Source organism: Zingiber officinale, chromosome 1B (genome assembly GCF_018446385.1).
Source record: "Zingiber officinale cultivar Zhangliang chromosome 1B, Zo_v1.1, whole genome shotgun sequence".
In the NCBI taxonomy this organism is placed as follows: Eukaryota; Viridiplantae; Streptophyta; class Magnoliopsida; order Zingiberales; family Zingiberaceae; genus Zingiber; species Zingiber officinale.
In genome coordinates this window covers 134,439,127-134,457,559 of record NC_055986.1, presented here as the reverse complement: position 1 = coordinate 134,457,559, position 18,433 = coordinate 134,439,127, and the positions used below count along the sequence as shown (strand labels likewise).

Below are 18,433 nucleotides of genomic sequence, written 5' to 3'. Positions count from 1 at the left end.
ACATCGTAATTAACATGTCCTAGTTTACCATGCCACAAACATAAAGACTCAAGCATATAAGGAGAAGAACTCACATTTTTATTCATCTTAAGCCTAATGGTCATTACATTGAGCTTGAACAACCCATCAGATACATAGCCTCTTCCTACAAACATTCCATTCTTGGACAATACAACCCTGTTTGACTCAAAAATAATGCGAAGTCATGTTTGCTTAACAGTGATCCGGACACTAGATTCTTCCAAATCTCTGGAACATACAACACATTGCTTAGAGTATGGTCCTTGCCTGAGGTCATCTTCAGCACCACCTTTCCTTGGCCCATGATGTTTGAGGTTGTTGAGTTTTCCATGAACAGTTTGTCTCCAGTGATTTCTTCGAAGTTGTGGAGCAACTCCTTGTTGCAGTACACATGTCTGGTGACTCCAGTATCGATCCACAATTGTTGCGGTTTTGAACCGACCAAGTTCAGTTTTGAGACCACTGCGCAAAGGTCGTCCATTTCTGGTCCCTTGTTCAGGTTAGCCTCCTGCTTCTTCTTTGGCTTTCTACACTCCGAAGATTTGTGACCTACTTTATCATAGTTGAAGCACTTCCCAGATAACTTCTTCTTGCTGATGCCTCCTCTGGGCCCCATCTTGGTGTAGAATCGAAAAGAATTTAGATATCTCCATAATGACATGATATTGTCCACTTTGAGCCTAGGCCCTCATGGATTTGCTCTTGGGCTCTCCCCAAAAGGCCTCATGCCAATGGAGGTATCTTTCTCTTATAAACTCATGATATTTCCCATGTGTTTTCAATGTGGGAATATGTTTGCAACCTTGTAATCCCAACACTTGGAAGACTTGGGGTTCTTCCGTTTCGAGCTTTGACTGTGCTCGACCATGTTGGCTTTCATAGTAGCATGAGAGAACACCTTTCTCTCTAAGCTCTTATTGTCTTCTTCGATGCGAAGTCTAACAATGAGTTCCTCCACATTCATCTCCTTCCTCTTGTGCTTCAGGTAGTTCTTGAAGTCCTTCCAACCGGGGGGCAACTTCTCAATAATAGCAGCCACCTTGAAGGTTTCACTCAGAATCATCCCTTCTGAGTGGAGCTTATGCAAGATCACTTGAAGCTCCTGGACTTGGCTGATCGTTGTCTTGGAGTCAACCATCTTATAGTCCAAGAATCAACCCACTATGAACTTCTTGGCCCCTGCATCCTCCATCTTGTACTTCTTGTCCAAGGACTCCCATAGCTCCTTAGTCGTTCTCTTCATGCTATACACAACGTACAGTGAGTCGGCAATGTAGTTGAGGAGGTAGTTTTGGCAAAGGAACTCAGAATGAGTCCATGTCTTGACTGCACTGATGGTTTGCGCATCAACATGCTCAGCACGCTTGGGAGGGTCCTCGGTCAAGAACTGAGCTAGGTTGAGTGGTCAAGTAAAAGAACATCTTCTACTACCACCTCTTGAAGCTCAGTCCACTAAACTTCTCTGGCTTTTCCCGATGATTAATTGACACAGTTTCAATCGGGGCGGAGGGATCCTTCAGGTGTTGAGTCTGTTGCACCTCAATATTCTATCCTTTGGTTATCTCAACAGAACCGAATTTATTTTAAGATTGTTGGAAGAAACAATCTGTTGCCGGAGATTTATGGGGTATTAGCTGAATTTAAAGTACACTGAATTAAATTCAACTTATAGTCGAGATGACTTGAGCGAATAATCTCAAGCTGTCAGCAAGGGATGGTTTTTGCTATGTGCCCAAGAGCGGCAGATCAGGCTGAGTCACTAAACGAGCAGATAGGCTAAGATGCTAGCCTGTGTTGCCGAGCAGTCGAGAGCACAGAGTTTGATCGGGCAGAGCAACCGTCCGATCAGAGAGGCTGATCGAGCAGTACGATCGGGCGGGCAGAGAGGCCGACCGGGCGGACAGAAAGAGGTCGATCAGGCGGACAGAAAGAGGTCGACCGGGCAAACAAAAAGAGGCTGACCGAGAAGTAAGGCTGAGCAAGCTCGACCAGACAGAGAGCTGACCGGGCGAGTAGGTAAGCCTAGCTAAAGGTCGGTCGAGCGAACAGACAGGCAGTCGAGCGAGTGGCCGGTCGGGAGAAGCAGATAAGCCGACCGGGCGAGGAGACTGACCGAACAAGTGGCCGGTTGGGCGAAGCAGACAGGCCGAGCAATCAAAGAGGTTGGTCGAGCGGTCAAAGAGATCGACCGGGCGAGTGGAGAGGCCGACCAGGCGGATGAAGAGACTAGGCGAGCTGACCGAGGCCTACGATTGACACAGTTTCCTTGAAACAGATTCACCCACCTCCGACTGTGCTTCGAGGCTTACTTGGGTCGTTTGTTTCCCAGGATACAATGGTTGATCGTGATCCCCACCAAGCACTGGTGGTCACGACGAACTGAGTGAGACCAGATTGCTGTCACAGGCACTCTGCAGCAAGAGTTGCACAATAGAGGAGGGAATGAAGGTGGAGAGTTGTTACTTGTGTGTTCTCTGCCTATGATCGCAGCTTCCTTATATAGGAGCTTAGATCAACGACAATGTTGATGGTCGATTAATGACCATTACTCGTCGAGCAGTGAAACACCCATCGTTTCACTCATTATCACTCAACCGTTATGATTCTGCATCAATCTTGATTTAATGCATCCGTTACACAGCAACAAAAAGTTTACGTGACACAATGTTGGTTGTTCTACTTGGGCAAATTTTGCCCCAACCGGTCCGGCATTCGGCATGCAAGTTGTAGGGCTGGAATTTTTTACATAATTCCCGACCCTTCCCGACTCCCAACCCGTTCCCGTCCCGAATTTTTCCCGACTCGAATCTTTCCCGACCCAAGTGGTCGGGATTTTTCCCGACCCGACTAAAATCAGGAACAGGATCGGGTACAAAAGTTCTACCCGACGGGCTTCCCGACCCGAATATATTAATAATAATTTTTAATTCAACTTTTTTTTAAAAAATAATATAATAAATAGGTTTAAAAATTAAAATATCAAACTTTAACTGAAGTATGATTTTAAAAAATAAAAAAAGAAAAATAGAAAAATAACTAAACAGTAATTCAGTAAAGTAGCAAACTAGGGTTCCGTTGTTATGCATCTCAATTCTCAAATTCTCATTCACTCCTCGTTCACTTCACGCCACACGTGAATCTGTCGTTCGCCATTCGCCCTTCGCTCGTTCACCATTCACCCTTCGTCCTCGGCTCCTCGCCCTCGCGGTCTCGCCCTTCGCCCTCGCCCTCACGGTCTCGCCCTAGCCCTTCGCCCTCGCGGTCTCGCCCTCGCGTCTCGCCCTCGCCCTTCACCCTCGCCCTCGCGGTCTGGCCCTCTCCCTTCGTCCTCGCCCTCGCGGTCTCTCCCTCACCCTTCGCCCTTCGTCGTTCGCCGATTTATTCCACTGGAACCCTAGCCGACGCCCACACGGCCACACCTCCTTTAGCGACAGTCGCTTTCCGACAGTTAGCAGGCACCTTCAGCGGTAAGCTATAGTGAATAGGGATGTAATTTCTAGTTGTTCATTGTGATATGTCCAATAACTATAAATGGATCTTGGGGCAATTTTTGCTTATAGTTATCAGATTGCCTGTGGCTATGGATTTTGGTCCTAGATCATGTTGAATTTTGTATGGTTATGGTAGTTTATGGAAATATCCAAGTCAATTTTTTTTGTTATTGTATGACTAGTGTTCAAGTTACTACTTACTAGCATGAGTATTACTGTAATAACTTATGTTTGATGTTGTTGCTTTCATATGGATTCAATCAATTTGTTCACCATGATGGTATGTGTATTATATTTCTGATGAACTGAATTTCTTATAATGTTTTCTATGTGTTATATAGATTTTATATTTTTCTTAAATCTTGGTCCCTAATTACTTGAGTATCATGAACATGCATTTGTATGCTATTTTGTCTAGTACAACTATCTAAATATTTCTATATACATTTTTAACATGATAAGTTCCTTGGGGGCTCAATAAAGTGTTGATTCAAAAGTGTTCTGTCTTGCGATATATTTCTATATACATTTTTAACATGATGTCAAATTGTCAATCTCTATTTTTCTTAAATCTTGCTCACCTAGCATTCTCTTTAATTAGTAATATTTGAATGTTTCTAACTATGCAGCTATCTTATTCTGAACGATATTCATATTATTGTAGCCATTCATAAGTTCATTCATGGATGCATCTAGTGGAAGTGGTAGCTCTCCTTCCATCACTCAACCTCACACAGTAGCAGTATCTCCATCCAAAACATCAATCATTCATGAGGAAGTAGTAGATATTGGAGGTAAAAGGAAAAAAGTAGTGGATGTATGGCCACACGCCAAGAAAATTATAAGGAGAAATGACAAAAATGAGGTCACTGCTGTTGTTGCTATTTGCAATTATTGCAAAACTGAAGTTCCTGCCCATAGCAAAACACATGGGAATAATGGCATTGATGGGCATGTGAAGAAATGCAAAAAGAATCCTCATAATGCGGTGAAGTCAGGTTCTTCTCAACCAATCTTAACACAATCATCCATGAATAATGCTTTGACACCCCACATCTTTTGCCAAAAAAAGCTTGAAGATAAGGTTGTTGCATTTGTTGTTAAAGATGAGATGCCATTTAGGGTAGTGGAAGGGGCAGGGTTTGTAGAGATGATGAAGGAAGCTCAATCTCGATTCAAGATTCCTAACAGAAAGAAAATTGCATCTCTTGTATGGGATTTATATGCACTGGAGATGGCTAAGATAAAGAGTGTCATTGGTGATCAAAGGATAAGTATCATGACCGATACTTGGACCTCAATTCAGAATATCAATTACATAGTAATCACAGCTCATTTCTTGGACAATGATTGGAAGTTGCATAAGCGAATAATAAATTTCACCAAGATTACCTCTCACAAAGGAGATGACATTGGCAAAGTTTTAGAAGCATGCTTGAGCGATTGGGGGATAGATAAAGTTTTCACTATCACAGTTGATAATGCTAGCACAAATGATAAAGCGGTGGAGTACAAGGTAAAGAGGCTAAAGGAAATGGGCACTCTATTATTTGATGGTAAATACTTGCATTTGAGATGTTGTTGCCATATTATAAATTTAATTGTCAAGAGTGGGTTGAAGTTTCTTAATGAGTCAGTTGAGTCCATTAGAAATTGTGTGAAATATATTCACTCTTCTGGGACACGGTTGGACCAATTTAGAGAGTATGCTATCCTATTGAAGATGGATAAAATGTCAACCGTTCCAATGGATGTGCCTACGAGATGGAATTCCACCTATACAATGCTTTTTGTTGCATACAAGTTTAAAAAAGTGTTTGGTAGGATGGCAGAGAATGTTCAATTTGTTGAATACTTTGAAGAAGTAGATGGTTCAGAGAAGAAAAAGAGAGTGGGGCCTCCTATGGAAAAAGATTGGGAGAAGGCACAAGTCTTTGTGAATTTTCTCAAGAGGTTTCATGATACTACATTGCAACTTTGTGCTACCAAGAAAACTACATCACCCTTGATTTGGGAGGAAATAGTTGCAATGAGGATGATCATTAATGAGACAATACTTGACACTACTGATCCTTCATTACAAGAAGTTGCTAAGAGAATGGAGAGTAAGTTCAATAAGTATTGGGGTAATCTTGAGAAGGTGAACAAGCTTGTTTTCCTAGGTCACATTCTAGATCCTCGTTATAAACTTCAAATGATTGGAATCCATTTGGGAGATATGAAATTGGATGTTAGTAAAATACAATCCTTTGTTGACGGTTTAAAGAATTGTCTAATGGAGTTGTATCATGCATATAAAGGGAATTCACCTTTGGATCATATTAATGGGATTGATGATGGCGATGTAAATAAAGATTTGATGGAAATGTATAAGAATGATCCCATTAAACTAAACTATCATCTGAAAATGGCTCAACTAAGAAAAGCTCAAAAGCAAGCAGAAATAACCAATGAGGTGGACAAGTACTTCTCGGATCCTTTTGTGAAATGGAGCTCAAGGTTCGATATTTTGGAATGGTGGAAAGGAAATACAACGACATTTCCAGTTTTGTCTAAGATTGCCAAGGATATTTTTTTCAGTCCCTTCATCTACTGTTGCTAGTGAGAATGCTTTTAGCCTTGGGAGGAGGGTTGTAGATCCATTTAGGGCATCATTGCATCCCAAAATGGTGGAGGCACTAGTGTGCACTACTGACTGGTTTAGAGGTGAAGAAATTAACTTATACAAGGAGCCGACAGAAGATGAATTCAACTTTTATAAAGATTGTGAAGAAGTGGTCACAAGTAAGTCAATATTTAATTTGTTTATCTTTGTATAGACTATAAAATATAGACTATGCTTATATGATATTTGTTGTTTGTAGATACCGTCAATGCTTAATTGTGGATGTTTTGCACTAAAATAGAATTTCAACTGAAGATTATCAGATGGACTGTTGCTTTGATTTTGGTAAGGAGTCTTTGTATCTAGGATTGTATGTTTTGCTCTAGTCCTGATTTGCTTGTATCTTTCTATTTGCCAACACATCTGATATGTTTATTTTAATTCACCGACCACCTCATGTAGCATTGCCACTTTTCTGCTTGCGACAAAATGGTTTGGCTGATGACTCTTCCTAGTTTTCATTCTATGATGCTTTGATTATACCAATTTAACTATCAAATATACAGCTCACTGACTATTTTTTGATCTGCAGTTATAGAACTTCACTTTGCCTTCAGTTTAAAGTTTAAACCTCGTCATATCGCTGCTGGAGCTGCATTTCTTGCTGCCAGGACCCTAAATTTTGAGACAGCCTTGCATCCAAACATTTTGCACCAGTTTCATATGACACCATCTATCCTCCAAGGTATCTAGTTAACAAACGTTCTGGTATCTCATGATTGCTGATGATGTTTATCTTATGTTCTGTACTTTCTGATGGAGCTTTCTTGACTCGAGGGAGGACCTCATTCTACTTTTATAGTAGCAACTAGTTATTGTCTCAGGAAAAGTTGGCTGTCCTAATGTCTATCAAGTTTGCTTTTGTAATTGCCCCTTGTGAACCTTATACTTGCTAAGAAAAAAATCTGACTTCCCAATGTTGCCACTTTTTGTGTCAATACGGTATCCCTTTGATAAATTGCTAAATAAAATCTGAAATTTTATTTTATTAGCAAAATAGTGGATGCTTTGAACTTCTAATTTCACAATCAGTAAAATTCCAACTCCTAATTTATTATTGTTTCAAAAACTCAGAATGCTCTGAATGTTCACACATGATTAAATATACTTAATTGAATTGTGAACTCTGATAACATGAACAACGACAGGTTTAGGTCGCCGACAGAGATGGCGAGCGCTGTCAACGCAGTCATTCACGAACCCATAAAAGCCAAGCTAATATAACAGTGGCGAGGAGAAAAAGGACAACCTCTCTGAATGGCATTGTGTCAACGAGATTGAATTGAGAGATGGGGATCCCAAACATTCGGGCCTCTATCCGATTCCACCCTAACGCATGAGGCAAGCCTCTTCCCATGTATTTATTCACATCTTAAATGCATATGAATCAATATAAACTAACCAACATATCTTAAAGCTCCCAATATGGGACTAAAATCTCATTCACAATAGAACTTCTATCCTCTTCCACCTCTTCTCCATTCAAACATATTCAACAATCTCTCACATGAATGGAAATAAAGTATATGATAATATTCAACAATTAAGTCAAGCATATAATAAATAGATTTTACCCTTGAATATTTCTTTATATAGATTTGATTGTTTAATGATTGATAATAGATATGATGTCTTTGAACTATACTACCGTCTCTAATTTTTTGTAGAGTTATTTTATTGAATTAATGTGTTATGTTGTTCCTCATGTTGTACGCGCCTTTGCACCCAGGGCAACATTAGTTTTTTTTTTTTAAATTTTATTTTCTATTTAACTTTTTAAATTTTCGATTATCTCAATCCGATAGTTAAGTTTAGGAAGATAAAACAACTTCAATTAAGTAAGATAAACTATAGGAATATATGTTTTTTTTTAAAAAAAAAATATAGATGGAGATATTAATAATTTTCGAAAAAAGGCCCTACAATAAAACGACAACTTTTGACCATTTAAATGAGCTTCTGAAATGTACTAGATAATCAACTTTTGAAGTCAACTATATTAATGAAGTAAAAGTAACAAGGTGATTTCGTTTCGGGAGTATATTTTTGAAAAAAAAAATCCTTCCAAGTTAATGACTGAGTCATTAAACAGTCAGCTAGATTATGTAATTTATTTTTCTTTATGTAATCTAGAAATAAGTTACGAGGGACGATTGGACTGAACGTAAATATATAAAATCACAAATCTACCTACTGCTTTCTACAACAATTATTTGAACAAAGTAATTAAGCTGGTTAAAGAAAGAGAGAATTGAATCATAACAAGGTGAAAAACCATCTAATCCCTATATAATTTACTTGATTTTATTAAATGTATCCATCCAACCCCTTTGCCTTGCTTGTCAAGTCTCCCTTTTCCTCGAATACAAATAGCAAAATAACACTCTAATTTAATGTTATTTAATTTATATTTTAATTTAACCGGTCCATATATTCTTTTTTTTTTTATCATTTGTTTTAGTCGTATTAATATGTGACGATGAAAATTAGAAAAAATGTTTTGAGAGAGGCAATTCAACTAGAGTTGTAAACAAGTCGAGTCGAATCGAGTTTAGGGATATTCAAGCTTGTTTGATAAGGTAATCAAGCCGAGCCGAGCCGAGTTTAAAATGAACAAACTTTTGAAATGAGTGTTCAAGCTTGGTTTGGTTTATTTTTTATAAACTTGAACTTGTTTGAAGCTTGGCTTGAGCTTGATTCGTTTAGATATTATCAAGTTCTCAATTCAAACTTGGTTTGAGCTTGGTTCGAACTTGGCTTGAGCTTGGTTCGAGCTTGGTTCGTTTAGATGTTATCAAGTTTTTGATTCAAGCTTGTTTGATTATTTAAAACTTTTAGTTATTTGATTGGTTATTGAGTTTGATAATTTAAATTTAGTTATTTTATTTTATTATTTATTTAGCATATTGAAAAGAGTTTTATTAATAAATATGGTTCGTGAACAATGTTCATGAACGTTATTCACGAACATTGTTCACAAACGTTAACGAGCTGAACACATATGTGTTCAAGTTTATTTGTTTAACTTAACGAGCTGTTCAAACTTGTTTACTTAATTAATCTTATGTATATTGAACGAACATAAATAAACTTTTATCAAATCGAATATCAAATTTATTTACGAATGTTTGATTCATTTACAGCTCTAAATACAACCTCGAGTCGAGACGTCAACTGTAGAAAAACGCATGCACATGCAGCATGAAGTGATGAATATAGTAGTCTGGATCTCAAGAATGACGATAGTCAGAAGATTGGATTACAAGTAAAAGTCAACGGCATCAGGTTTCGTCATGGCTTACGAACATCACTTTTCTGGGCGATGGATATGGCAGTTGACTTCCATCTCTGGATCCGATGCATGAAATGGAATCGCATGCAGTGGCCATTTGTCTGACATTTTCGAGTCCAGGATCAACTTAAGGTATTTTATTCGCTATTTAAAATACGATATTTTAGATGATTAAAATTAGAATATATGAGAAACTGGTCAAACAACTATAAAAATGTGGCTGTCAGCATTTTGCTTCGAAACACAAGCTGTTTATATTCAAACATAGCAGCTGGCAAAGCAACTGTTCATGAGTCCTAGACGATCTTCCTTTCTAGTTAATCTATTTGATAAATCCGGAATGTATTTTATACACATTTAAAAATGAATCTTCAAAATATTTACCTCACTTGAGATTTGAAAGATTTAACAGTCGTCACAGGGAAAATGAAGCCTTGTAGTGTGGATCTTCAGGTTTGCCGGCGCAGCCAAATATATTGACAAAAGCACATTGATTAATGCTGAAATCCAACAAGTCTGGAGAAGTGGGAACTCAACAAGAGCAAGTGAGCTCAAACATAAATAGAGGCAGTGAGGCAGAAGGAGATCTGTATGTTTCATCTTCATCTGTTGTTTGTAGGATGGCTAAGTTGAGCATTAGCGAAGGTGAGCCCCTCGAAATTGAGCAGGCTGAGATAGGAAGGAGCATCAGATCTTCATTTCAGAATGCCGTATCGAGTTCTCGAAGAAGCTCCAGTGTTGGTTCCTTTAGAGTTCAAGATGAAGATGAATATGAGTTGACTTGGGCTGCCATTGAGAGATTGCCAACCTTTGAACGGGTAAGAACATCTCTATTTCATCATTTAGATAATCAAAATGGAAGTTCAGAAAAAAGTGGGAAAAAGCCAGTTGATGTCACGAAGTTAGGAGCAGTGGAAAGACATTTGCTTATTGAAAATATGATCAAGCATATTGAAAATGATAACCGCCATCTGTTGCAGAAGCTGAGAGAAAGAATAGATAGGTGAGCTCTTGTTGCATATAAGCTACTTGTATATGATTTATGTGTGCAATCAGTAAGTTCGATGGATTGTATAAAATCTGAAGTAATCATGAATAATTTCAGAGTAAATGTGAAATTGCCCACAATTGAGGTGCGATACAAGAATTTATCTGTTGAAGCAAAATGCCAAGTCGTGGACGGAAAGCCCCTGCCGACTTTATTGAATACCGCAAAGAGCGTATTATCAGTAAGATTATTGAGTCACCACAAATCTCATAAATTGTTGATTCATATATATTCTGATGCATATATTATGACACAAAACATATAAATTCTGGAAGGAATGGTTGTAAGGTCAGAGTGAACATTTTACTGAATCCATTAGAACTAAGCTTGAAGTTTCTGCAAAACAGGGTCTCATAATGTTGCCAGGATTGAAGACAGAAACCAAGATTCACATTCTCAAAGATATCAGTGGAGTCATCAAGCCTTCCAGGAAAGTATTTAAGAACTTTCAAACTTTAAAAGGAAAAAAATTAAAAAAACAAACTTTTTAAACTAGTTAAAACTCCATCTGACAATGGTATGCATACATAAACGCAGGATGACTCTTTTACTTGGACCTCCAGGATGTGGCAAAACAACCTTCCTACTAGCTCTCTCAGGGAAATTAAATAAATCTCTCAAGGTGTGTATTTTTGCCTACTAAAAAATTTTAGTTTCAGCGTCTTAAGTTTTTCTCCCAGGGTAAAGTTCACGTAGTATTCAACTGAAGATGCACCTCATGTGTTTTTCAAATTATTCTATAAAAATTCTAAGTGAACTAAGGCTTAAATTGGTTTCACAAAAAACAAGGGATCATTCTACAAAGTAGAGTCAACATGAAATGATGGAATCTTTGTTTCTCATTGAAAAATTGCATGTGTTCACAGGTCAGAGGAGAAGTATCTTACAATGGATTTGCCTTGGAAGAGTTTGTTCCAGGAAAAACATCAGCTTATATAAGCCAATATGACCTCCACATTCCAGAGATGACAGTGAGGGAGACATTGGATTTTTCTGCACGCTTTCAGGGGGTTGGTAGCCGAGCAGGTGAGACATTATCCATCTTTCAGTATCTTAGAAACATGAGATCCGAAGTTAACACGAAAGCTTACTGAGCATGAATTTTAAAGAGATAATGAAGGAAGTGAGTAGAAGAGAGAAGCAGGCAGGAATCATACCAGATCCTGACATAGATACATTCATGAAGGTATGCCACAATTAACTTCATTTAGATTGCCTTCAAGTTATATAACAAGAAAATTGGTTTGTCATCTACAAAAACACTGTGTGACATATTTTACAAGTTAAACATATCTGCATCATGACCTTGGACATATAATGGTAGTCTTTCTGTATAGGCAATATCAGTTCAAGGATTAGAAAGAAGCCTCGTAACAGATTATATCATGAAGGTAATTGCTCTCAGAAAATAAAGAAACTAGCACTGACTTCTCCTCTTAGTGTTTGGTATTGCATATAAATCCTGGATTAGTTACTTTGACTTGGCTTATTTCCAGATAATGGGGCTGGACATTTGTTCAGACACAATGGTAGGGGATGCTATGAGAAGAGGTATTTCAGGTGGTGAAAAGAAAAGACTGACAACAGGTATCATCAAAGCACAGTGAAAATGACATTCCACATTGCATGCCGTTGCTAATTTATAAATTTGTACTTCAGCTCTCCAGGCTCAACTAAAAAACACACTGTAAATGGGATAGTTTTCAACCTACAAAACTTTCTAATTGTCTCTTGTTGTCTAACAGGAGAGATGATTGTTGGACCAACAAATGCTCTTTTTATGGATGAAATATCAACCGGCTTGGACAGCTCTACAACATATCAGATAATTACATGTCTCCATCAATTTGCACACATAACAGAATCTACTGTTGTGGTTTCACTTCTTCAGCCAGCACCAGAGATCTATGAACTCTTTGATGACATTATCTTAATGGCAGAGGGAAAGATTGTTTACCATGGTCCTCGCAGTCATATTCTTGATTTCTTTGAAGAATGTGGATTCAAATGCCCCGAGAGGAAAGGAGTAGCTGATTTTCTCCAGGAGGTATTATCAACTTCATTAGCTTACAAAAAAACTTATTTTCATGCACACACATCAGTTGCTTATACAAGCATGTTTGTGCATTCAGGTGTTGTCAAGAAAAGATCAAGGGCAATACTGGTCTCGTTCGCATGAAAACTATAGTTATGTTTCTATAGATCAGTTATCAAAACTTTTCAAATCATTTCAAGTAGGAAAAAAGCTAAGCGAGGAACTGTCAAAGCCTTATGATAAGTCTCAGTGCCATAAACATGCTCTATCTTTCAACAAGTACTCTTTATCAAAATGGGAACTACTTAAAGCTTGCATGGAAAGAGAATATCTCCTGATGAGAAGAAACTCATTTATTTACATATTTAAAACAGCCCAGGTAGGTACTACTTTATGTTATCACTATTAGTCTATTACTTATAATCAGAAACTCAGGTAGTTATCTTCCTTGCAGCTTGCTATGAATGCAATCATCACCTCCACTGTCTTTTTGAGAACACGCTTGGGAGTGGACATAGTTCATGCAAATTACTACATGGGTTCCCTCTATTATGCACTTCTCTTATTTATGGTAAACGGATTCCCTGAGCTGGCTATGACAGTTTCAAGACTTCCAGTTTTCTACAAGCAACGAGACTATTACTTCTATCCTGCATGGGCATATTCTATTCCTGCTGCTCTCCTTAAGATTCCTGTCTCTTTAATAGAATCAATAGTTTGGACAACAATTACTTATTATATTATTGGATATAGTCCTGAGGCAACAAGGTAAGGATAAGTAAGATTCTATAACTTTATTTAGCCATTTCCTGTTTAACAGAACTTGTAAATCATCTTCTCCTCCTTATGCTATATAGGTACTTCCGCCAATTGCTTCTACTCTTTTGTGAGCATCAAATGTCATTATCATTATATCGCCTCGTCGCCTCCTATTTTCAGACAGCAGTGGCTTCTACAGTCAATGGCATCTTATGCTTACTAGTAATTTTGTTATTTGGCGGCTTCATTGTTCCAAAACGTAAGACATCTCCAAACTTGATTAAAAAGCTGGTATTAGTTTTGATAAACATAATATTACCTTTCTTTCACATCGCAGCATCTTTACCTGGTTGGTTAAAGTGGGGCTTCTGGATTTCTCCATTGTCTTACACAGAGATTGGTTTAACTGTTAATGAATTTGGTGCATCAAGATGGCAAAAGGTGATAGTAAATTTGTCTTCGATTAAGAATACAGCAAATAGCAAATATTTGGATAAATAAAACAAATATTGAATACAGATATTATCAGGAAATGAGACAATAGGGAACCAAGTTTTATCCAGCCGTGGACTCAACTATAATGGCTACTTCTACTGGATAGCGATAGGGGCACTTCTACTATCAGTTTTTCTGATGAATGTTGGTTTCACTTTGGCTTTAACTCTTAAAAAGCGTAAGTCCAATGGTCGTAGCTACAAACAGTTCACATGTTTGCACTCTTTTCTTCACTTAACAGCAATAGCAAGTTCTATTTTCAGCTGTCGGCGTTTCAAGGGCCATTATTTCTCGTGAAAAGCTCGCTCAGATACAAAACATGGAAAATGAAGAGGGACAAGAAAACAGAAATAGCCATTCTACGATTAGATCACCTACAACCTTGAAAGAGCCTAAGAGAACTGGTAAAACTGTCTACAAACTCTTGTTGTGGTTTTATAACATAAGGAGGAAAGGCGTAGAGGGAAAACAATATTAACTTGGGTAACAATCATGGTTAATGGTGCAGGAAACATGGTTTTACCATTTATTCCCTTCACAGTATCATTTCAAGATGTGAATTACTATGTCGACACCACTCCGGTAAGGCAGTAACAATATTAATCAGTTAAAATCTGGTTTAATTTGTACTTTGTATGCCACAGGAACTTAGAGAGCAAGGCTTTGCGGAAAAACGACTGCAACTTCTCCACAATATCACAGGAGCTTTCCAGCCAGGAATTCTGACGGCACTGATGGGAGCAAGTGGAGCAGGGAAAACCACACTATTAGATGTTCTTTCAGGAAGAAAAACAGGCGGATACATCGAAGGAGACATAAGAATTGGAGGGTACACAAAGGTCCAAGAGACATATGCTAGAATATCAGGTTATTGCGAACAGTTTGATATACATTCCCCACAAATCACGGTAAAAGAATCTGTCACATATTCAGCATGGCTGCGTCTTCCACCTCAAATTGATGCGAAGACAAGATCTGTAAGTTTCATATTGCACGAAATCTCTTCCTATAGTACTTTAAGGGCTTGCATTTGTTAAACACTAGAATTTTAATACAGTAGAGTTGGAATCTTAGGCTTTATAATTGATCCATTTCCTTGAAACCACTTTTAAATTTTGAACGTTTACAGGAATTTGTAAATGAAGTTCTTGAGATAATTGAGCTCGATGGAATCAAAGATTCACTAGTTGGAATACAGGGGGTCACTGGCCTGTCTACTGAGCAACGAAAAAGACTAACCATAGCTGTAGAGCTTGTTTCTAATCCATCTATTGTGTTTATGGATGAACCGACATCGGGTCTAGATGCACGAGCTGCAGCTATTGTCATGCGTGCAGTGAAAAATGTTTCTGAAACTGGAAGAACAGTTGTATGCACCATCCACCAGCCTAGTATTGATATTTTTGAAGCATTCGATCAGGTAACTAGATTTTTTTTTCTAAAATAAGAAAACATCAGGTAACTAGGCTGATATGGTACCTCTATCATGGAGTTATGCAGCACAACAAAAGAATGATAAAATATATATATCCAGATAACTTTCAACTTATTGCAAAAAAACAGAGTTAATGTCTAGGTATAGATAGTACAAGGATCTAAAAGAAAATCCTAGAGATACTTAAAGCTAAGCTCATATTTCAAATAAAATTACAAAAGAAGCACAATTAAACATTGAATTTATTACATATATGGTCCTTAAACCATCTGAATGCCATTAGCAAAGCTGAAAGTTCAGTGACCCGAATGAAAACAATCCAAAAATCTATTGTTCGAATCCAGTAATGTTGTCTCATTAAATATTATCTTTCTTCATTTTTCCACAGCTAATTTTGATGAAAAGAGGAGGAGAGTTGATCTATACAGGACCAATTGGAAAGCATTCGAGTAAAATCATTGAATATTTTGAGGCAAGTTATTGTCAAATTTAGTCAATATCAATTATTCCCTGCTTGTTTCAAATGGATAACATCTATAAGATAGTATGTGCTAATAACAAGAGCTAAATGTTTTAACTTGCACATTTTGTATGTTTGATTTCCTGCCATTTTAGTTCAGCAGTAATTGTTGAATTCAGTGAATTTTTTTTACTACAAAGGAGTTTCTATATATCATTGCAACAAGAATAACTTGTATAATAACACAAAAAACTGTAAATAAAGAACAGTAGTTGGTAGAATCTAGCCAATAGGCTTGATATTGTTGCTTGGTAGACTAACAGAAACCCTAAACCCTAATGAGAAAAGTGGTACCATGATTTGTCCCATTGGATAGGAATGCAAGTTACCATACTGACCAAGTTTTAAATAAAGCAAGAGTAATAATTTAGAACCATGGAATCCATGTTTGATATGGCAGGGAATACCTGGAGTACCGAGGATTAGACACAATCACAATCCAGCTACATGGATGCTGGATGTTACCAATAGATCGATGGAGATACAATTGAGTGTAGACTTTGCTAAAATTTACCAGGAATCATCTCTTTGCAAGTAAGCATCCAATTATGCTCAAACTCTGCATTAAATAAATTTCAGTTGCTGAAAATACGATGACATAGCTAATAATTTGCCAATACTAAAATACTCACCGTGTTCTTTTGTTATAATTTTCAACGCAGCGAAAGCAAGGAGATGGTTAAACGCTTGAGCACACCATCACCCGACTTGAAAGAGCTCACTTTTCCGACTTGCTATCCACAGAACAGTTGGGTTCAATATAAAGCATGCCTGTGGAAACAGTGTTTGTCTTATTGGAGGAGTCCTCAATACAATCTGGTGCGGATTTTATTTACGCTTTGCACATCAGTTGCACTAGGTGCGGTATTCTGGCAGCAAGGAAAGCAACTGTAAGTTCCACCTTTCTTCATGCAAAATCCATTTTCCTGTGAACCAGTAATTATGCAGCAGTGAGACTCAATCAATTTGGCATCATTGTCTTCTCTTTTAGTTTAATAGCTAGTTAATTTCTATACGTTGCCTGTTTTACCTCACCCTACTTATTCCTATTTGTTTCGTCATCTTTAAGTAATGCATGTCAGAGTCTTAAAACATTTGCTTTTCCTTGAAGAGACAACCAACAAAATCTGTTCAATATGTTGGGGTCGTTATATTCTGCCGCAATCTTCATTGGAATAAACAACTGCTCGTCCATTTTACCATTTGTTTCAATTGAGAGAACCGTTGTATACCGGGAGAAATTTGCAGGAATGTACTCCTCATGGATCTACTCTCTCGCCCAGGTTCAGTAGCAACTTTAGTAGGGTTTTAGCTAGTAAGTTTAAATGTTCCTGAAGTTTAACCAAGATAAAACTACACCTTTCAGGTGACTATCGAGATCCCCTACGTGCTTATACAAGTAACAATTTATATGATTGTTACATATCCATCAATTGGTTACTTCTGGACAGCCTCCAAGTTTTTTTGGTTCTATTACACCATGTTCTGCACGGTGCTCTACTTTGTTTACTTAGGGATGTTGCTTGTAGCCATGACCCCAAACATTCAAGTGGCTTCGGTATTGTCATCTGTTTGCTACGGCTTGTTTAATCTCTTTTCAGGCTTCGTTGTGCCAAGACCTGTAAGTCGAACATTCACTCTTCAAATCAGTTCAAAAGCATTTAGACATTAACAAATAGATCAAGTGCAACCTCATGGCAAAACAACAAAATATAATCATCATTTTTTTTCCCTGCAGCAAATTCCCAAGTGGTGGATTTGGCTATACTACCTTACTCCGTTTTCCTGGTCACTGCATGGGCTATTTAGTTCACAATATGGAGATATACAGCGACAAATTCCTGTGTTTGGAGAGCCCAAATCAGTAGCTTCTTTCCTCGGAGATTATTTTGGTTTCAACCACAATCTTCTAGTACTTGTTGCTATTGTGCTTCTTGTTTTCCCTATGACCTATGCTTTCCTTTTCGGTTATTGTATTGGGAAACTAAATTTTCAGAGAAGGTAATCGAAGTTTGGGATACATGTAACTAAAAGAACTTTAATAGTGTGAAAGATTGTATTAGTTAAGAGATATGAATTAAGGGAGAAAAAGATATGAACTATTTAAGAGATCTGGAGAAGCAAAACGTCAAGGAGCACATGCTTTCTTGATTGTATTATTCAATACAATCACAACACACACAAACAAAAACAGTAAAACAACACAAATTCACATGTGATATAGCTATTGTTTTATGGCTTGTGCTTTAGTTACGATGTGAATGGTTGTAGAAAGTCTTTTGTTCTCTTTTGAAATATTTTAGTCCAATTTTGTTTCATGGTTGAACGATGAGGTATCCTCATATCACATTAGATGTGAGATTATAATGTAAAACTTCATTCCAATAATTTAAATTTTAATATATTATTATATAAAATATGTTAGCTGGGTAATTATAAAAATAAAATAAAATAAAATAAAATGAATTCCCCTTTTCATTTTTTTCCTTCACATTTTATAATAATTATCCGTCACTATTCCGTTGCTAAAGACATATTACAACGGAATAATGACGGAAAGCGCACTATCATGTTAGATATCAATCATTGGCACTGTAGCGATGGATATTTTAATATCCATCGTAATTTGTAACGACGAATATTTTAATTTTTGTCGGACAAACATGCTTGTT

General features: G+C 37.4%; 1 protein-coding gene across 1 annotated transcript; it reads left to right on the top strand.

Moving 5' to 3' along the window:
• The first annotated feature begins 9,768 nt into the window (after positions 1-9,768).
• On the top strand, positions 9,769-17,841 carry LOC121980362 (ABC transporter G family member 41-like). Its single transcript, XM_042532372.1, has 23 exons — positions 9,769-10,472; positions 10,575-10,698; positions 10,865-10,944; positions 11,052-11,139; positions 11,384-11,543; positions 11,627-11,703; positions 11,855-11,908; positions 12,014-12,104; positions 12,263-12,564; positions 12,650-12,931; positions 13,007-13,320; positions 13,410-13,752; positions 13,831-13,984; positions 14,070-14,210; positions 14,315-14,388; positions 14,451-14,783; positions 14,936-15,226; positions 15,630-15,713; positions 16,162-16,295; positions 16,424-16,651; positions 16,873-17,044; positions 17,128-17,382; positions 17,500-17,841. Exons 1-23 carry the CDS (start codon positions 9,967-9,969, stop codon positions 17,764-17,766), a joined length of 4,554 nt encoding a protein of 1,517 aa, XP_042388306.1. The 5' UTR covers positions 9,769-9,966; the 3' UTR covers positions 17,767-17,841.
• Positions 17,842-18,433: the final 592 nt, after the last annotated feature.